Genomic DNA, 22,500 nt, shown 5'->3' with positions numbered 1-22,500 from the left:
TTTGCAATATGTCCCTATCTATTTTTATGTATTTTACCTATGTACTTGAATAATAAAAATCATTCTTTTATTTTGGTATATGCTTCTGATTTTTGATAGGTTATATTTTCACTTTGATTGGCAGGTGGTGCCATCTCCCTGTCCGGGAAACTTTCTGCTAGGAGAGCCATCTGCTGCTGATGCTGCAGCTGAACCTGAAGTTACTGCTGCTGCAGAGGCTGCTGCTTTAACTCTTGCTGCTGGTTCAGGAAACTGTTGGTTTCCTTTTGGTTATGATGCTGCTGGTGCTGCTCTTGCACCTTGCTTAACAAGCTCCTCCATGTTTTCAGACTGTATTCGCAAGACTGTAGGTGCCTTTTCTCAGGACTTTCAATCTTTACACTGCAAACTCATGTACTCTCTGGGACTTCATGCCCACATCCTCCACTAATTGTATTAATTCTCTGCTCTAGGCATTAGGCCTTAGGTAGCAGTCATACAGGCAATGCAGTTTTGGTCCAAACACATGCAGTTTTTAGTTTTTACACAGGTTGCACAGCATTAAAGCAAATTAATAAACATAAATCCCTAGCCTTGTCCAGGCACTAACTAAACATAACAAACCCTGTCTACTCACCTAAGGCTAGTGCCAGCTCTGTCAAACAAAAAAGCTACTGTCCATAGCAACCACTGATACTTGCGGCTCTCTGCACATGGTCAGTGCTGACCCCTCTCAGACAGGGATTCTGTCTTGTCTCTCACTGTTCTGTCCTCACTAAATGAGGCAGGCTCATATGTACCTATACAGGCAGCTAAACCGCTGTACCAGAGTCCAATAAGGAGACCGTGGTTAAGTCTGTGCTTTTATTGAACGTAGTAGTATATTGATGCGGTGAAACTGTAGACAATCATATACATACAATCAGTGCATGGTATAGCAGAAATATATACTAAACATGTTGTACATTATGCATGAACATTTACAAGGCTAGTAACTGAACTAGGAGTACAACTGACTAAGCTAGGCTAATATTAGAGCAGAAATACCTACAGAAAGCATAAAGACGTACCGGCAATGCAATCGCAAGGGGGAAGAAGTGAAAGCGTCTTTCCTTAAAAGCAAATGCATGTAGAAAAGCTGCGGAGACACCATCACGTGTTTCTCAACGCAGTGATCCAGAACACTGCCCCCATCCCTTATGGGAAATATGCAAATGCATGAGGAAAAGCTGCGGAGACACCATCACGTGTTTCTCAACGCAAGGAATAAATAGCCAGGTCTTTCACCGGGAAGGAACAACCACGGGAAGGGTGGCATCCAAAAGGAAGACCACCTATGCCAAACATGGTATCCATCCACAGACAGCTGTTTCGGGGTATTTGCCCCTCATCAGTGTGGAGTAGGAAACTGGCTATTAGGAGCAGTGCCTGGTAAAAGCACTATAAACATAAGGATGAATGACCTCGGGGAGATCAAAACATCCAGCACCGCGGAGACACCATCACGTGTTTCTCAACGCAGTGATCCAGAAAACTGCCCCCATCCCTTATGGGAAATATGCAAATGCATGTAGAAAAGCTGCGGAGACGCCATCACGTGTTTCTCAACGCAAGCAATAAATAGCCAGGTCTTTCACCGGGAAGGAACAACCACGGGAAGGGTAGCATCCAAAAGGAAGACCACCTATGCCAAACATGGTATCCATCCACAGACAGCTGTTTCGGGGTATTTGCCCCTCATCAGTGTGGAGTAGGAAACTGGCTATTAGGAGCAGTGCCTGGTAAAAGCACTATAAACATAAGGAAGAATGACCTCGGGGAGATCAAAACATCCAACACCGCGGAGACACCATCACGTGTTTCTCAACGCAAGCAATAAATAGCCAGGTCTTTCACCGGGAAGGAACAACCACGGGAAGGGTAGTATCTAAAAGGAAGACCACCTATGCCAAACAGCTGTTTCGGGGTATTTGCCCCTCATCAGTTTCCTTAAAAGAAGACTGAAGGAAGTGAAGAGAAAATGGAGGCAGGTGTAGGCTGAGCTACCATAATGCTTTGCAAAGAGGAGGAGAATCGGACATGTAAAATAGAAAAAACAGAAAATAGAACTGTGAACATGACTCTGACAGCTAGAGGGAGCCAATACACTACAGACAAATAAAGGTATGAATATATCAGTTGCTGTATACTGGTTATTGAGAAAACTTCAAATTATGCAAACAGATAATCAGAGGTAACAAATTAGATGGCGGAGACAGAACACTCACTTTAGCTCCAAGACACATCCAGTCTGGTCAGCTTTCCTGAGCTGACTGACTAAAGAGAACAGCAAGCCTGGTTATATGAAGGGCCAGGTGATCTAATTAGAACATGTAGAGCTAGGATTTAACCCAAGCATACCTGGCTTTGCTGCAGGATCCATGACATTAATAGAATTTTTTAGGGGCCTACCATACTATCGAGGATTGAAAGATAGTTCTTTCCTCAGATGTGTACCCGTTAGAGATGGGTAAATTTATTCAAGTGGCATTTAACTGTACTTGAATTTTACAATAATCCATTTTCTGAAAAAAATATTCTTTGCAATTAGCTCCACTCAAATACAGCAAATTGTTGCCCAGTAGAGGGCCTTTAAAGTTGTTTTAACAAATCATACCTCACTGCTCACCTCCCTGGCCTCCCCTGCTTTTTCCTGCCAATTGTCCAGTCTTCCCACCTCCATTGTGTTACACCTCCAGACTAGTGCTCACTCTTGGGTGGGTCTTCTGGCCACAAACAAATCACTGTGCATGCTACGACTAGGGTTGAGCGACCTTGACTTTTTTAGGGTCGAGTCAGGTTTCGCGAAACCCGACTATCTCTAAAGTAGAGTCGAGTGAAATCGGCCGATTATGGCGAAAAGTCGGGGATCGACCGAAACACGAAACCCAATGCAAAGTCAATGGGAATTATTTTATTTTTTTTCTCTCTCTCTCTCTCTCTCTCTCCTCCGTCCCTGAACAGAGAAGCTGGTGTTACACATTTAAAATCGCTACAGCGACAAGATGACGATAGGCGTCCACGCCCCTAAGACCTATGTCATCACTCTGCCCACGCTCCTTCATTGGCTGAAAAAATCGCGCCAAGCGCGTCATACGAAACGCGACTTTGGCGCGAAAGTCGCGTACTGCATGGCCGACCCCACACAGGGATCGGGTCAGGTTTCATGAAACCCGACTTTGCTAAAAGTCGGCGACTTTTGAAAATGAACGATCCGTTTCGCTCAACCCTAGCTACGACTACTCATAGATGGAAGTCCCAGCCTAGAGTGAACACCGGGCCAGAACTTCCAGTCACAGGCCCCAGAGGTCACTACACATACATAGTTAAATTGAGGGTCTGTTTGCAGCCAGAAGCTTTGAACATCAAGCCAGGACTGGAAAGCGTTAGGAAGCAGCAGGAGTTGCCAGACAAGTGATCTTTGAGGTGAGTATGAATATTTTTCTTGTTTTTTACATCTTAAGATTATTTAGCTATGGGGTCTGCAGACACCCCAGAGCATAATAAGGGACATTAAATTCCCTGAGAAAAAACTTCTCTGTAAGTCTAATTTCCTAGTAAAATCTAGGTGAAAATGCAAATTCGAATTTTGTCAGATCCACTCATGCCTAGTACACATCATTACTAATTCCTTTCCTTTACGAAACCATTGTAGAATCCCGACCATGCTCATCATTGTAAGTATGTGTTGGCGTTAAACTTCGTTATGCATTGTACATTTCTTAAATAATGACTAATGGCACATAATAAGTCGACGTCCTGTGCACCTGCTGATTCAATTTATCTTTTGTTATCGCTGCTCAGATAATAGCAATGTAATCAGGTTGTATTATCCTAATGGATGGCATAATAAACTGTTATAATGACAGAATGGAAATGAAATAGACTGAGTAAAAATGTGTAAACTGACCCCTTCTACAACATATTGCAAATTGAGTTAGGTATCTAATTTGTAGCTTGGTAAGAGCTAAGTAGACTCGGGGGATTATATTAATTGATGCTGAGCGTGAATATGTTTGTCACAAAGATTTTAGCTATGTGCTCAGTCACTTAGCCACATAATCATATTTTCCCAGCTTTTAGATATGGACTCATGCTGTAAATTAAATTAGCTCCCTATATTAGGTAAATCAGTTTAGCGGCACTTCAGAACTGTATTGAGTTTGCAAATGATTCCTTTAAGGAAAAATGTACTTGAACCATAGTCAGAGTTTTCTTCATTTAGAAATTAGGCAGCAGGGTGGCACAGTAGATAGCCATGTGGTCACATTGCTTGGGGACCCTAAACCTAAATTTTATAAGTGGCGGTCTTTATGTAGCAATGATAGTTTGGGTCACAGCTAACGGCACCACTTTGCAAATGAAGATCCTCTCCAATCTTACACAAACGGCTCAAAATATAAAAAATGCAAGGACATCTACAGTCTGTTTGGATAAGTAAAGTTCGTCTCTGAAGGAAGCTGTGTAGGGCTTCTAATAGGCGCTTGCTGAAGCACAGGTTTAGCCAACATGAGATCACACTTGCTAATTTTTATCAGTGTTCCCCTTTTTCAAGCATGCCCTCTATACTCAACACGGTAAACATAAGCAGGCCGGCGCTGACAGTGCAGGGAAGCAGAGCGCCGGGGGACAGACACCGGAATGTAAGTATGTAGTGTTTGGTTTTTTTTACATTTACACTGGTAACCAGGGTAAACATCGGGTTACTAAGCGCGGCCCTGCGCTTAGTAACCCAATGCTTACCCTGGTTACCAGTGAAGACATCGCTGAATCGGCGTCACACACGCCGATTCAGCGATGTCTGTGGGAGATCCAGCGACGAAATAAAGTTCTGGCCTTTCTGCTCCGACCAACGATCTCACAGCAGGATCCAGATCACTGCTGCATGTCAAACACAATGATATCGCTATCCAGGACGCTGCAACGTCACGGATCGCTAGCGATATCGTTGTTAAATTGTTCAGTGTGAAGGTACCTTTATGTGTGTCTGTTCGCCCAGGCCTTGTTACTTTCCCCATCTGCCTGTTGTCTTGTTATCGATGTTTATTTGTTATGTAATTACAGTGGGGGGAAAAGTATTAAAGGTACTGTCACACTAGACGATATCGCTAGCGATCCGTGACGTTGCAGCGTCCTCGCTAGCGATATCGTCCAGTGTGACAGGCAGCAGCGATCAGGCCCCTGCTGGGAGATCGCTGGTCGGGGAAGAAAGTCCAGAACTTTATTTCGTCGCTGGACTCCCCGTAGACATCGCTGAATCGGCGTGTGTGACACCGATTCAGCGATGTCTTCGCTGGTAACCAGGGTAAACATCGGGTAACTAAGCGCAGGGCCGCGCTTAGTAACCCGATGTTTACCCTGGTTACCATCCTAAATGTAAAAAAACAAACACTACATACTTACCTACCGCTGTCTGTCCTCCAGCGCTGTGCTCTGCTCTCCTCCTGCTCTGGCTGTGAGCATCGGTCAGCCGGAAAGCAGAGCGGTGACGTCACCGCTCTGCTTTCTGGCTGCCCGGCGCTCACAGCCAGACCAGAGAAGCAGAGCGCCGAGGACAGACAGCGGAAGGTAAGTATGTAGCGTTTGTTTTTTTACTTTTTAGGATGGTAACCAGGGTAAACATCGGGTTACTAAGCGCGGCCCTGCGCTTAGTTACCCGATGTTTACCCTGGTTACCGGGGACCTCGGGATCGTTGGTCGCTGGAGAGCTGTCTGTGTGACAGCTCTCCAGCGACCAAACAGCGACGCTGCAGCGATCCGGATCGTTGTCGGTATCGCTGCAGCGTCGCTATGTGTGACGGTACCTTTAGTCAGCCACCAATTGTGCAAGTTCTCCCACTTAAAAAGATGAGATAGGCCTGGAATTTACATGATAGGTAGACCATAACTATAAGAGGCAAAATGAGAAAACAAATCCAGAATATCACCTTGTCTGATTTAGCAAGAATTATTTTGCAAAATATGGTGGAAAATAAGTATTTGGTCATTAACAAAAGTTCATTTCAATATTATGTTATATATCCTTTGTTGGCAGTGACAGAGGTCAAACGTTTTCTGTAAGTCTTCACAAGGTTGGCACACACTGGTGGTGGTATGTTGGCCCATTCTTCCATGCAGATCTCCTCTAGAGCAGTCATGTTTTGGGCCTGTCACTGGGCAACACGGACTTTCAACTCCCTCCACAGGTTTTCTATGAGTTGAGATCTGGAGACTGGCTAGGCCACTCCAAGACCTTCATATGCTCCTAACGAAGCTACTCCTTTGTTGCCCTGGTGTTGTGCTTGGGATCATTATCATGCTGAAATACTCATCCACGTTTCATCTTCAATGCCCTCGCTGATGGAAGGAGGTTTGCACTCAAAATCTCATGATACATGGCCCCATTCATTCTTTCATGTACACGGATTAGTCGCCCTGGTCCCTTTGCAGAGAAACAGCCCCAAAGCATGATGTTGCCACCCCATGTTTTACATTAGGTATAGTGTTCTTTGGATGCAACTCAGCATTCTGTCAGAGGAGCCTCTTAAAGAAGAAGTTACAGGTCTGTGAGATCCAGAAATCTTGCATGTTTTTAGGTGACCAAATACTTATTTTCCACCATATTTTGCAAAATAAATCTTGCCAATTCAGACAAGGTGATTTTCTGGAGTTGTGTTCTCATTTTGACTCTCATAGTTGTGGTCTGCATATGATGTCAATTACAGGCCTCTCTCATCATTTTAAGTTGGAGAACTTGCACAATAGGTGACTGTATGTGCAGTAAATTTAATGATAGTTTTTATTTAGCTTCCTGACTGTTGTGCAGTGGCAACCAAAAGTTTTGCATTTTGTAAAAATGTGTGATTACTTCTATCTGATTGTTGTGATGCCATTTTCCGGCTGATTTTAGTAATTCTGATGCAAATGGTTGCTAGCTATAAAGAAAGATGAAAATTGTGTTTGACATTGTTTTATCACTTTACGTGTTACTTTTCTATATTTTCTGGGCCAAATGTTTTGCAGATTTTGTCATGGATAGTCGAATTTTGCCTAATTTTTTTTGTGTGTGCCCTTTGGTTAAAACATGGCAAAGACAAAGCAAAATTTATCACCAGATGTCAGGAAACGTATTATTCTGAGAGTAAAGTCAGGCAAAAGCAAAAAAGAGGTAGCTATGGAATTCAACTACTCTCAGAATCAAGTGTCACGTACAATAAAGAAAGAAAAAGAAGGTTATTGATGTGATGGCTAAGAGCAGTATGGTTGAATGGTTGAGTTCCAGTCAAGAAGCCTTTCATGTCTGCAAAGAACCGGAAGGTCTGGCTTGAGTTCGCCCCAAAGAGCAAAGCCAATGGAAAGAGACAGATTGGTCTAACATGTTGTGGTCGGATGAATCCAAGTTTAATCTGTTTAGTAGTGATGACAAACATTATATATACCGTATATACTCGAGTATAAGCCGAGATTTTCAGCCAAAATTTTGGGCTGAAAGTGCCCCTCTCGGCTTATACTCGAGGCACGGTAGCGGTGGGGTCGGCGAGTGAGGGGGAGAGGGCGCTGAGGCATACTTACCTAGTCCCAGCGATCCCGGCGCTCCCCCTGCCTGTCACACGGTCTTCCGTGCTGCAGCTCTTCCTGTCAGCGGTCACGTGGGACCGCTCATTAGAGAAATACGCGGCTCCACCTCCCATAGGGGTGGAGCCGCATATTCATTTCTCTAATCAGTGGTGCCGGTGGCCGCTGATAGAGGAAGAGGCTGCGGCACCAAAGACCAGCTGTCCGGGAGAAGGAGCCGGACGCCGGGAGCAGGTAAGTATGTCATATTCACCTGTCCCCGTTCCACCCGCCGGGCGCCGCTCTGTCTTCGCGTCTCTCCGTTCTGACTGTCCAGGTCAGAGGGCGCGATGACGCATATAGTGTGCGCGGCGCCCTCTGCCTGATCAGTCAGAGCGGAGAGACGCCGGGACCGGACGCTGGGAGCTGCAAGCAGCGAGGTGAGTATGGCATTTTTTTTTTTAAGCAGCAGCAGCAATGGCAGAGATTTATGTGGAGCATCTATGGGGAAATATGAACGGAGCAGAGCACTATATGGCACAGCTATGGGGCAATACTGAACGGCGCAGAGCACTATATGGCAGCTATGGGGCAATACTGAACGGTGCAGAGCACTATATGGCACAGCTATGGGGCAATACTGAACGGCGCAGAGCACTATATGGCAGCTATGGGGCAATACTGAACGGCGCAAAGCACTATATGGCAGCTATGGGGCAATAATGAACTGTGCAGAGCACTATATGGAACAGCTATGGGGCAATAATGAGCGGCGCAGGGCACTATATGGCACAGCTATGGGGCAATAATGAACGGCGCAGAGTACTATATGGCAGCTATGGGGCAATAATGAACGCGCAGAGCACTATATGGCACAGCTATGGGGCAATACTGAATGGCGCAGAGCACTATATGGCAGCTATGGGGCAATACTGAACGGCGCAGAGCACTATATGGCAGCTATGGGGCAATACTGAACGGCGCAGAGCACTATATGGCAGCTATGGGGCAATAATGAACGGTGCAGAGCACTATATGGCAGCTATGGGGCAATAATGAACGGCGCAGAGCACTATATGGCAGCTATGGAGCAATAATGAACGGTGCAGAGCACTATATGGCACAGCTTTATATGGCACATCTATGGGGCAATGATGAATGGTGCAGCGCACTATATGGCACAGCTTTATATGGCACATCTATGGGGCAATAATGAACGGTGCAGAGCATTATATGGCAGAGCTTTCTATGGCACATCTATGCGGCAATAATGAACGATATGCAGTATTATATATGGCACAGATTTATATGGAGCATCTTATGGGGCCATAATGAACGGTATGGAGCATCTATTTTTATTTTTGAAATTCACCGGTAGCTGCTGCATTTCCTACCCTAGGCTTATACTCGAGTCAATAAGTTTTCCCAGTTTTTTGTGGCAAAATTAGGGGGGTCGGCTTATACTCGGGTCGGCATATACTCGAGTATATACGGTAACCCCCAATTGTAAAAGGTAATGATGTAAGGTACCCAATACCTACAGTGAAACATGGCGGAGCCAATGTCATGGTTTGGGGCTGCTTTTCTGCATCTGCCATTGACCATCTGCATAGAATTTATGGAAATGTGAATGCTATCATGTACAAGGATATACTGGAGAATGTAATGCTGCCACATGGTAAAACCAAAGTAGGCAGGGGCTGGAAATTCCAGCAAGACAATAATCCTAATAACAATCCTAATAATAAATAGTATATGAAAAACTTTTGGCAGTCAGTTTTCTTTAATTAAATGATCATATCTATATTCTAAAGCATTTTGGTTAAAATTAAGGTCTCGTATGATAACATATTCATGAACTTTCAATTCATCACCAGGAAAATGTCATCACAACAACCAGACAGAAGTAATGACACTTTAAAAAATGAAAAGCTTTGGATCGCCATTGTATATGTTCTTGATGATTTTACTTAGTGGAGTTGCTAATTATGACTTTTCCCAGTCTATAGGAGGGACATCTAATATACGTGTACAGTATATGTCTAATTCACTATATTAATGTGTTCTAAGGATGTAATATTGTACAACATGGAAAAGCTATAGGCGGCTGATGTACAGGTCTGCTAGCATGAGGTCAATAGAGCACTCGTGCATAGACCTCTTGCTCGTAACCCATTATTATCCAAATGCCTTCTGATGGTTTGTGTAGACCTGGTTTGATGCCTTTGGCTTTGCATATGACATTTACTTTCACTTGCAGTACAGGGTAGATCACTAGGACCGCTCTTATTATCTGACGAGACCATATGGGCAACACCATGAAGAGGCTTTCATGAGGGAACATCACACTGGTCCTACTCCAGTCATTATGATTTGGGAGGCATAATATATGGTATTCAAACCCTTCTAGTCTTCATTTCATCTACACTAACAACTCAGCATTACATTGACTTGGTAGTGGAACCAGTGGTACGGCCATTTCTCCAGAGTGTCCCAGGAGCTATTTTTAAACTCTACAACGCCAGGCCACATGTTGCTACTGTGAACAGCCTGTGTGGTGCAAACGTCCTACCATGGCCTTCAGAATCTCTGGGCTTGTTTTCATTCGAGCACATTAGGGACATCATTCATCAGAAATTGCAAAGGGAGATGTGAGCAGCAGATATCGATGATTTGCTTACCCAACTACATTTAACATGGCAAAACACTCCTTAGCCAAGAATTAATAACCTCATTGATAGCGGCCAAGGTGTGTAAGTGTGGAGTTTATTCAAGCTCGTTACTGAATAAACATACATGTATATACAATATATATATATATATATATGTATATATATATACTTGCCATTATTTAACATCGTAATACAAATTAACTTTTATCTAGAAAGATACAAAAATTTTTTAAGTTGGTGCCTAATGGGATAACAAGGCTCCAATGATGGTATTTTAAGAACTTGAGAGCTGTGTGGTTAGTGGAAGATTGGTCCAATAAGCAGGCATGGCTTCAGAAAGAAGACGATCAGGGCAGAACCTGTAATACTTGTATATTAACAGGTACTACAAAATCATGTCCTCAACATGTGTGAAAATAGCAATAAAGTGGACAATACTTTAAAAAGGATTACGTCAGAAAATAACAACATAACTTAAAATCACCTGGTCATCCTCTGCTCCTGGTGTTAGATGTACAGCTATGAACTTTTCACTGCATACGAATGACCTCTGATTTCAATCGCTGGCTCCAGCAATTATGCATTTTCTGTGATAGAATCACTGTTGACACCAGTGATTGGCCGCAGTGGTCATGTGCAAACAGCCAAAACATTATCGTTGTAAGACAGCTGTCCAAGACCAACGAGGACCATCAGTGCTGCGTCGCTGGTGCAATGGGTGGATTTAACAGGTGCGTGATACTTATTTTGGATATTTTATAACATTCCCTGCTATTTGGCACATTAAAAAAGAATTGTTCAAACCTTTAAAGGGAACCTGTCACCCCCAAAATCGAAGATGAGCTAAGCCCACCAGCATCAGGGGCTTATCTACAGCATTCTGTAATGCTGTAGATAAGCCCCCGATGTATCTTGAAAGATGAGAAAAAGAGGTTATATTATACTCACCCAGGGGTGGTCCTCCTGTGGTCCGGTCCAATGGGCATTGCGGTCCGGTTCGGCGCCTCCCATCTTCTTACGATGACGTCCTCTTCTTGTCTTCACGCTGCGGCTCCGGCACAGGCGTACTTTGTCTGCCCTATTGATGGCAGAGCAAAGTACTGCAGTGCGCTGGTGCTGGGCCTCTCTGACCTTTCCCGGCGCCTGCGCACTGCAGTACTTTGCTCTGCCCTTAACAAGGCAGACAAATAACGCCTTCGCCGGAGCTGCAGCGTGAAGACAAGAAGAGGACGTCATCGTAAGAAGACAGGAGGCCCTGGACCGGACCGCGACGCCAATCGAACCAGACTACAGCGGGAACGCCCCTGGGTGAGTATAATATAACCTCTTTTTCTCATCTTTCAGGATACATCGGGGGCTTATCTACAGCATTACAGAATGCTGTAGATAAGCCCCTGATGCCGGTGGGCTTAGCTCATCTTTGATTTTGGGGGTGACAGGTTTCCTTTAAAAGATTTGTATTAGAGTAGATAAAAAGGTCTAGTTTTTCCATAAAGAGCGCCAGTGGTTAATGGTATCTGGTATTGCAGCACAGCCTGACTCATTTCAGGAGAGCTTAAAAGGGTTGACCGGTCTAACATAACAAGTGTGTAGTCAATTATCGGGTGTCAGCGCCAGGAATGGCAATCACATGACCACAAATATGCAATATGCACTCTGCCAGACAGAACCCAACTAGACTGTTTCTAGCCTCATGCACTACACTTTCATTGAGCTCGCCGGAAAGTTTAGTTCTGGTTCTGGCCAGGAGTATACATACTGCATGCTTGGGATCATGTGACAACCATTCCTGAAACTGTCATCTGGAATTTATCGAGCAGTGCGCACTATGGGATGATTCACAAGCCTGGAGTCACATAGAATGAATGCAGACATGTCAATTTAGACTGGACAACCCCTTTAAAGTGACCCTCTGCCCTGGCACTTAAAAGTGACTAATACTCTGCATTTCTCACAGAAAAAACATAGGAGACGTGGTTCAAGCTTGCCTCTGTCTTACACCATGTCACTGTGGTGGCCAGATCGGGATGCTTGAGATGGCTGTGGGTGCACCAGTTAGTGTAGATAATAATATTCTTTATTTTTATAGAGAGCTTACATATTCCGCAGCGCTTTACAGTTTTGCACACATTATCATCACTGTCCCCGATGGGGCTCACAATCTAGAATCCCTATCAGTATGTCTTTGGAATGTGGGAGGAAACCGGAGTACCCGGAGGAAACCCACACAAACACGGAGAGAAAATACAAACTCTTTGCAGATGTTGTACTGAGTGGGATTAGAACCCAGGACCCCAGCGCTGCAAGGCTGCAGTGTTAACCACTGCGCCACCATGCTGCCCATAGTGTAGATGACAGAAGTGTAGTCACTTTTTCATCAGTGCCAGCAACGAGGATCACTGTAACTTTAAAACAAGAAAAAACACAGACTCTTACATAATTACTGATTTTATTCTGACCCCATAGACCCCAATCTGACCTGACAGACCCCATAAATTCCATCCTCAAAATGTGTTTCTACTAAGAAGTTGACTTCTTCCATGCTGTTCTGGTTCATTATGAGAGAGTAACGCCAGTAATGGCAATTAACTAAATAACTATTTAACTACTTTATAGTCAATGCACTTTTACATTTCTTTCATATGAAAATCTGAGAATACTACTTTATCCACATGTCAGGTATCTCTTACTTTTTTATTTTTCAGCAGGACAGTGGCCACTAGATCACGGCTAGGTGTTCTCTTCAGGGTTCCACTGGTGATTAATTGCATGAAGGGGATATTGCACACACAAAGAAAACTTAAGATAGGTGACTCATCCAGGCATAGGTAAGATGCTTGTATATCTGATTGTCAGCCATTGTCTAATTTAGCACATAAAACATTATTATACCTGGTATCCAGGAATGTTGAATGTGCATTTTCTGTTGGTGGTTTTTAGAATAAATGTTGGTTATTTCTATTCTTCTTGTTGATTGTTAAAGTTTAACTGTTATTTCAGGTAACAATTCAGAAAAATCGTGTACATGAGGAATAACACTATTTCTGACCATTATTTGTCTTGTATGCAAGACTTCCTCCAAGTGTTACCTTTTACAGGTTTTAGCTCTAACTTTCAGTTGTTTCTGAGTTGACGGGTAAAGAGTAGCTGTTATAATGTCTTTCATACACACAGCACACAAACATGAGGTTTTCTGCTCTCCTGTATCTATGTAGTCAGAAAAAGCAGCAACAGCATGGAGTACTGAGCAGTGCAGCTCTGAATCCAGCACTAGAAGCTGAAACATATTTATGTGTGTCTCTCTTCCCCAAGCTCCTTCCTCCTCTTCCCCATCGACTCTCTATAGACTTCTATAAGCAACAATCATAATCTGATCTCTGAACTGACATTTTGAGCAGTGAAATCAGAGTAAATGATTAGAGTACGCCATTAGGGGCAGAAGTGGAGGCTGATAAGTGAAGAAACAGGTATTTTCTCAGATAAGATATATTGCAACTATATTTACATTTTCATGTACCATTAATTTATGAAAAAGAAAGTTAAACTGAAGCAACTTGGAGCATTACACAGTTATACGTATTGGTGTTATTCTTATTAATCATTCTTCATCAAATCAGACTTTTTTAAAGTCTATAACAGAAAAACCGTTCTGTGGGGATTTATTTCTTATTTTATTTTTTAAAAGATCTGCACATCTTATTTATGTTAAATAATTTTGTTTCATGCTGCCACCAAAAGTTGGAGTGTACTCCCTATAAACATACACCATTTCCACTGAATTCAATAATAAATGTATATACAGTATGCTTACAAGCTCCACCTAGATTTGGAGCAGAAGAATTGAGCCACTATTCATAACATTTCTCAGCACAAAGTTTTGGAGCTAGAAATAAAATTGTGAGAAAATACAGAACTTACTTTAAAGATGGTTGTCTGATACTTAGAGCCCTTTATAAATATCTAACCTTAAAGAGGTTTTCCCACAAATAAAGTAAATGTTAATTAATAGATCTCAGAATATAATAAGTTCCACAATTGGATGTGTTTAAATAAAATGTTAATGTGCTGAGATAATCTTATAAATGTCCCCCTGCTATGTACTGTGTAATGGCTGTGTCTGACCGTACAGGGACATGGTCTGATCATACCACAGCTCCTGGGCAGGGGAGGAATCAAAAGAGTATACAGGCAGTATAGCATGGGATCGCCAATGATTATTTTTGTTTTTAAGCAATCTCTTTCCCTGAAATGAGACATCATCAGGTGACAGTGATAGAAGCAGGGTGAGTGTTGTGAATTCTGTTATCGAACTCCCTCCTGTGGTCATGAATGGTACTTTGGCGAGTTCTGTCCATGGACTCCCTCTGGTGGCTTTGAGTGGAGCTGCTGGTTCTGAGGTTCCTTCCACATGTGACCTAGTTTAGTCTTTGGCTGGCTGCTCTATTTAACTCCACTCTGATCGTTACTCCATGCCAGCTGTCAATGTTCTTGTACTGGTTCAGTTCGCTCTTGGATCTTTCTGGTGACCTGTCTACTCCAGCAGAAGCTAAGTCCCTGCTAGTTAATTATTTGTTCATTGTTTCCTTGTCCAGCATGCTATCATGATTTTGCTTTGCTAGCTGGAAGCTCTGGGATGCAGAGTGGCACCTCCGCACCGTGAGTCGGTGCGGAGGTCTTTTTGCACACTCTGCGTGGTCTTTTTGTAGCTTTTTGTGCTGACTGCAAAGATACCTTTCCTATCCTCAGTCTGTTCAGTAAGTCTGGCCTCCCTTTGCTGAAACCTGTTTCATTTCTGTGTTTGTGACTTTCATCTTTACTCACAGTCAATATATGTGGGGGGCTGCCTTTTCCTTTGGGGAATTTCTCTGAGGCAAGGTAGGCTTTATTTTCTATCTCTAGGGCTAGTTAGCTCTTAGGCTGTGAAGAGGGGTCTAGGTAGAGTTAGGTACGCTCCATGGCTATTTCTAGTTGTGTGATAAGATTAGGGGTTGCGGTCAGCAGAGCTCCCACTTCCCAGAGCTTGTCCTGTGTGAGTTTAACCATCAGGTCGTTCCGGGTGCTCCTAACCACCAGGTCCATAACAGGTGAGTGACAGCAGTGCCGTCCCACATCTTCTATAACCGTCCTCAAATGAATCACCATAAGAGGACAGTGCTCACCGTGCTTCTATCACCGTCCCCTGTTCCCGATCCTGGGATATTGGGATATTGGCCCCTTAACAGCATAACAAAACCAGATCACAGCTGTCTGCTTTGCCTTAGCTGGTTATTAAAACAGGGGGATCCCAAGTCATTTTTGGGGGGTCCCCATTTCTCATAGCCAGCAAAGACAAAGCAGACAGTAGGGGGCTGATATTAATGGGCTGGGAAGCTTCATTGTTATTGGGCCCTTCCCAGCATAATAAGATCAGCTTGCAGCTGTCTACTTTCACTTGGTTGGTTATTAAAAATAGGGGGGGGGGGCATTGTTTTTTTCATTCAATGTTTTATTAGCAAGTACATTAAACTAGACACACAAGGCACTCCTCCACTTGTGCCTCCGCCTCCTGGTTCAAGATTAATGTTTTTTATTATATGCTATTTTAAGTAATTTCCCTATTACCATTTGTTTGCAGGACAATTGTCCTGCTCGTCTCCCATTTTGCTTCCTTTTGCAGCTCCCTACCCCTTACTACCCCATTTTACAGTACAAAATTTAGGGCCCCCATTGGCTTCTATTGGCTGTGAGCTAGTCTTTTTATGCTGGAAAGGGCACAATAACTATGGAGCTTCCCAGCCTAATAATATCAGCCCCAAGCTCAGTGGCGTAGGAAGGAGGGTGCGGGGGGGGCGGTCCCCCCCGGGCGGCACAATGCGGGGGGCGTCCGGCGCTGCAGGAGGAGAAAGAGAAAAAAAAAAAAAAGACGCCCCTTTAAATCTTCGGGCAGCGCCGTCCGCCGCCACGACCAGGCTCCCCCCGCACCCCGCTCCCCGCTCCCCGCTCCCCACCCTAATACTCACCTCTCCTGGTTCCTGCGGCAGCTGCAGCGTCCTCTGACTCTGCGACGTCTCAGAGCAGAGGGCGCGATGACGTCACTACTGTGCGCGCCGCTCAGCCTCTCTGTCCTGAGCGTCGCAGAGCCGGAGAGACGCTGACTGCACCGGACCTGCGCTAGGAACGGGAGAGGTGAGGATTTTACTTTTTTTTTTTTCTTTATGTCTGACTCTGTCTGGGGGCAATGCTGGACACACTGGGGCAATACTGGACACCATGGGGCAGATTGCTGGACACACTGGGGCAATACTGGAGACCATGGGGCAGAATGCTGGACACACTGGGGCAATACAGGAGACTATGGGGCAGATTGCTGGACGCACTGGGGCAATACTGGAGACCATGGGGCAGAATGCTGGACACATTGGGGCAATACTGGAGAACATGGGGCAGAATGCTGGACACACTGGGGCAATAAAGGAGACTATGGGGCAGATTGCTGGACACACTGAATACTGGAGACCATAGGGCAGATTTCAGGACACATTGAGGCAATGCTGGAGACCCTGGGGCAGACTTCTGGACATACTGGAGCAATACTGGAGACCACGGGGCAGATTGCTGGACACACCGGGGCAATACTGGAGACCATGGGGCAGATTGCTGGACACACTGGGGCAATACTGGAGACCATGGGGCAGATTGCTGGACACACTGGGGCAGATTGCTGGACACACTGGGGGCAGGACTTGAGGCATGGGCAGAATGTAGATACGGGGCATGATTGGAGACACGGGGCAGGATTGGATCATGGGGCAGGACGGATACGATGGAGGCTGGTGGGGCAGGATGGGGAGATCATATGGGGGAGAATGGATACTCATGAGGGCAGGATGCGAGAACATATGGCTGGAGCCAGGAATGAGATAAACGGGGCCAGGGTGGGGAATAGTGTTACCATAGGGGGTAATTAAGGGATATTATTACTGCAGTGATGTATTTATTTTATTTTTTGAGGACACTGTTTTAAATGGGGGGCGGTCCTGTTACTGTGCAGAGTGACACTATATCGCCTTTTTATCTTCATGTGGTGTAATGTAGAAGTTGTGAAAAATTAAGTAATGTGTTCTGCAAGTGGAGCTCGAGATAACTGTGTTATTTCCTGCAGAAACGAGTCCTGGCTGGAAGGAATGATGGCGGTCTGTGCTGGATGAAAGATGAAGGACTTCACCTAGAGACATCACTGGTGAGTCAGTGTTACCTATACACTGACACTATACACTGTATACTATATAGAGGTCCTGTGTATAATGTCACCAGTGATCTCTGTATTACCTCTACACAGACACTGCATACTAAGTACAGATCTCCTGTGAATACTGGCACTTATGGTGATAGTATTGTGTTTTTTGTTTTTTTTTTATTACTGATCAGTATTGTAGTATTCAGTCACTATGTGGTGGTAATATGTGGTCTGGAAATGGTGTTGTGGTATTTGTCCCTTGTATGTAGTATTATTCGGTCACTATGTGGCCTGGTCATGGTGTGGTGGTATTAAGTCACAGGTTTGGCATGTGGGGGTGACACCATTAGGCCCAGTTTAAGTTCTACAAAACAGGAAAACCATTTTTGGTAACCTTTGTGTGTATTGAGCCGGGGGAGGGGGGGCGCCAAACTCGGGAACAGCCCCGGGCAGCAAAAGCTCTAGCTACGCCTCTGCCCAAGCTGTCTGTGTTGCCTTCGCTGGATATTAAAAATTGGAGGACCCTAAGAAAATGATGTGGGGTCCCCCCTATTTTTCATAACCTGCTAAAGCAAAGCAGACAGCTGAGGGCTGATATTAATTGGTTAGAAAGATCCATGGATTTTGGCCCCTTCCCAGCCTAAAAAGACAATCCATCAGCTGCCCCAAAAATGGTGCATCCATTAGACAAGCCAATTCATGCGTATAGCCTCCGCTTGCCCTGGTGCGGTGGCAATCAGGGCAATAGGAGTGTGGGGCTAATATCAGCTGTGTAATGTCCGCTGACATCAAGCGCATGGGTTAGTAATGGAGAGGCATTTATCAAACACCCCATTTCAAACCAAGTAAGTAAAAACAGAAAAAAAAACAGAAAAAAACTCCTCAACAATTTTCCTCTTTCACCCATTTATTTAAAAAAAGAAAATCACACCATTCTGCCATAATCCACATGGAAGTCCCACACCGGTCCACCATAATCCACATGGAGGTCACATGAAGATCAACAACTCTGTCTTCCAGTGTATGGAGCCCCATTCGACCCCGTCCAGATCAATCTCGTTCTCTGACATGTATTCCCAATAATGAATAAAGACCTGCACTTGGTACAGTGAGTGCTGACTTTTCTTTAATTGGACATATATTCTATACTTTCACTACCTATGAGCTGAATATACTAGAGTTACCTTAGGCGTGACTTTGCAGCACCCACACAGCAGCATCAGTACTATGACAAGATACATCAATTACATTGCACTCTACACATTTTACATTTCACAATAAAATGCAAAACCGAATGTCAGTATTCACACTAAACAATTTGTTGTCTTCAAGAGCAGGTAAATGACAATTTCTGTCACACCTTTACATATCTCCCCTCGTTAAACATCATCATCCTCGACCATAATGAAACCTGCAAAACAACAATGCATACCTAAAACGCATAAAAAAACACTTTCACAATAAATCCACATAAAATGTAATGCTCCTTCCATCCATGTGCAATTAGTAACTTTCTGCCAGTCAACCTTCTTTGGAACCCTGGAACACACAGTCAGAGTTCTTTTAATAATAGAAAAAACAGCTGTCCGACAAGGGCACAGTCCAATTTTCTTCAAACCTGCAGACACATCGGCTAGTCCATTTTCTACACGGGTCTGCATGACTCCGGTCCCACTTCTTTGGGGACCCCAGTCTCACTTCTTTGGGGCCCCCGACACAGAGTTTCCAAGTACTTTTCAACTTATAGGCCCGTTGGCCACTATCCTCAGGTCATCTGTTTCCCCCCCTGCCCCCTTTTTCTGAACAATGGTCCCTTTCAAATTCTACAGTGCTGGCCCCATGTCAGGCTCACAGTCCCTGGGGCAATGTTCATGGAAAAACAGGGGTAAAATTCATGGAAAACAATGGAACAAAGTCTATAGGGCAGTTGCACACAGTCCATAGAGGGGGTATATAAACTAACTTGTAAGGGAGAAACGCAAAACATTTAAACTCGCAGCAGTCCTGGCTAATGCTGGTCATCCCCGACACATTTAGGGCCTCCTGCCCTCAGGGACTCAGAACAGTTACAATTTTTTTCTCATTTTCAATTCATTCATGCATATGGCCAGCAAACTCTAGCCGCCATTACATTTTTTGCGTGCTCCAGTTTTGCCGACATGGGTGGCCCACAGTGGGCTTTGTTGTAAAAATGAAAAATCGATGGTCAATTTTTAACCCTCATAACTTCCTAACAAAAAAAATGCTGTTTCCAAAATTGTGCTGATGTAAAGTAGACATGTGGGAAATGTTATTTATTAAGTATTGTGTGAGACATATCTCTCTGATTTAAGGACATAAAAAAATCAAAGTTTGAAAATCGCAAAATGTTCAAAATTTTCGCCATATTTCCGTTTTTTCATAAATAAATGCAAGTCATAGTAAAGAAATTTTACCACTAACATGAAGTACAATATGTCACGAAAAAATAATCTCAGAATCAGTGGGATCTGTTGAAGCGTTCCAGAGTTATAACCACATAAAGTGACCATGGTCCGAATTGTAAAAATTGGCTCTGTCACTAAGGGGTTAAACAAGAACCACAGGACAGATTTCATCACCCAGGTATCATTAATCAGTATAACGGCGCCAACCTTACACTGTCTGTAAGTTACTGTGCACAATCCTGCTGACAGGTTCCCTTTAAAGTAGCTCCAAAATGAATCTGCGACATATATAGAATAAACCAACATCTTATAATGAAGTAAGTGTAAGTGCTTTATTCTAGATACTTGAGTCTAACGTGAAATTCATACTTTGTGCTTACATACATGCTTTGTGGATAAGTCTCAGTACACATATTTGTAACATTTTACATGGCATATGTCTCAATGATATTAATGATAATAATAATAATAAACATATTAATGCCAAAGGTGTGACAGACTAGTACAAGGCCAAATCGCAAATATAACAATACACCACAAGAAGAGAACAAAACGATCAAAAGGCCAAAAAATATTGAAAAATAGACAAAACTTTACTGTATACAAATATAAATAACAGGTGGATCAGTGGGTACTCCCACTAACCATATGTGCAAAGCAAACAGGAAAACAGGGACATGGGTAAACAGGCTATAATATACCAAGTAATACGTCAAAACAGGTATCTATTGTCCAAAATACGGACTATTATAGTATTGCTATAAATATTCCCAAATGAATCTATATGAGTCTGGCGGTACCACTCTAAGTATATTTCTAAAATCCATAACCTCTAGGTAACGATAGTATTGACAAACATGAAGACCATAGTGAAGCATGCGAAGAGAATAATAGACAATGTACCAACATGCCTTACCCAGAGGATAGCGTAGGACCACCAGCGGAATCAGAGAGGGAACTAGCCTGTATAGCCCACGTCGCCCCGACGCGCGTTTCAGCACAGCCTTCATCAGGGGGCATGGTAAAGGAAAGAAGTGCGTGCATTAAAAAGAACCCGGAACCAATAGGAGTCACCCGGAAGTAATGTCATGCTATTAATGTATGCGCGAGAATATAAACAGAGAATAAAGTGGAAAACTCAATATAAATATATACTCTATTGCAAGCTGGAAAGGCCAACATATGCAGAGTCGTAATATTAGGCAGGACTAATCCTACAACATAAATGACGCATGCGCAAATGTAATGCTGGCCCGTCAGTACAGAACAACGTCAGCGATGGGCGGAGACAATATGCGAAGTCCCAGATACGAAAGTTCAGATGGTGTAACCCGGAAATACTAGTACATCACCATGGCTACAGGTCAGCAGAAGATTAATACATAGTAATAAAAAGGCACAAAATATGGCCGCAAGAATACATAAAGATAAATAGCCAATACCCCAATTTGGAGACACTAGAACATCACCAGTATGGTATTGGTGATAAACATTCAAGCCGCCCCGTGTGCGACGCATGCGCACATGCAATCCAAACCCTGTCGGTCAGCGTCAGCGGTGGGCGAAACCAGGACAAGCTTGTGACCTGGGATAACCACGCCATATGACGCCAAGGGCCGAGAGACACGGAGTGGTGCAGCGTGCATGCGTACTAGGCGGATGAAGTATGTAGGAGTAAAAAATACTCTAACATATTACATTATATGGTATATGAAGCCCTAATGGATCCAACAATATCAAATAAACAAAACAGTTCTAGTGTACTCTTTTGAGTTCATCAAATATATGTATCATTAGAGACAACCATAATATGGCACCAATCATCTACATTATTTACAATTAAGGATATTACAGACATAGGAGAACAGACATTAAAAAATATGATTGACAACCGTATGAAGAAAAAATGACAGCCATGCCGGTGAAGTTGGAAGGTCCGGGATATACCAAAAGGACAAATAGTGATATCCACTTTTCACATCGCATACTATAGCAGATACATCAATGTATTATAAGGGACCCCAAGGCGGATTCTCAAGTAGCCTAAAATATAAAAGTTAAAATTGATAAAAACAACACTGTATGAAAAGACATATGGTAGATGTAAAAAATACACAGAGACGTCAGAGAAAAGGAACAAAACTGATCTGTTCATTGAGACCATTAGGATGAAGGGTATTCAGTGTCCACATCCAACAGGATTCCAGTTGGGCAAGTTTTTGTGACAATTTGCCACCCCGAATATTAGTATCAAGGGAATCAATGCCCATGAACCGGAGCAATGTGGCATCGCAATTATGACACAGCCAAAAGTGTCTAGGAATAGTTTTTAAATTAGACGTGTCAAGGTGGTCCACTGCTACTTTTATACCTAGTACATGTTCCCTCACTCGGACCTTAAGAGGGCGTGTGGTCAGTCCGATATATATAAGTCCGCATGGACAGGTGGCAAAATAGATGACATAACGGGTAGTATAAGTAATTGATTTCCTTATTATAAAGGTCCTAGACTTATCAGAATTAAAAAACGTATCGCATTTATCCACGTTTGGACACGCCACACAACGTCCACATGTGACACACCCTCTTTTTCTTGGATATAGATCCAGGAAAGTAGGTCTGCTATTACCAACAT

The 22,500-nt window shown here is 43.6% G+C and overlaps 1 protein-coding gene across 2 annotated transcripts in view; it reads left to right on the top strand.

Moving 5' to 3' along the window:
* Positions 1 to 22,500, top strand: part of CNGB3 (cyclic nucleotide gated channel subunit beta 3) — a 249,308-nt gene that overhangs the window by 43,687 nt on the left and 183,121 nt on the right. Inside the window, exon 4 of one of the 2 annotated variants that reach the window (XM_069731576.1) lies at positions 12,929 to 13,051. The exons of the other annotated variant lie outside the window; for it this stretch is intronic. Within the exon in view, the coding sequence (XP_069587677.1) occupies positions 12,929 to 13,051 (123 nt within the window). The remainder of the gene's footprint in view (positions 1 to 12,928; positions 13,052 to 22,500) is intronic. 2 annotated transcript variants of the gene reach the window in all.

The sequence above is a fragment of the Ranitomeya imitator genome, chromosome 6, assembly GCF_032444005.1.
Source record: "Ranitomeya imitator isolate aRanImi1 chromosome 6, aRanImi1.pri, whole genome shotgun sequence".
Lineage (NCBI taxonomy): Eukaryota > Metazoa > Chordata > Amphibia > Anura > Dendrobatidae > Ranitomeya > Ranitomeya imitator.
This window is presented reverse-complemented; position numbering and strand designations above follow the sequence as displayed.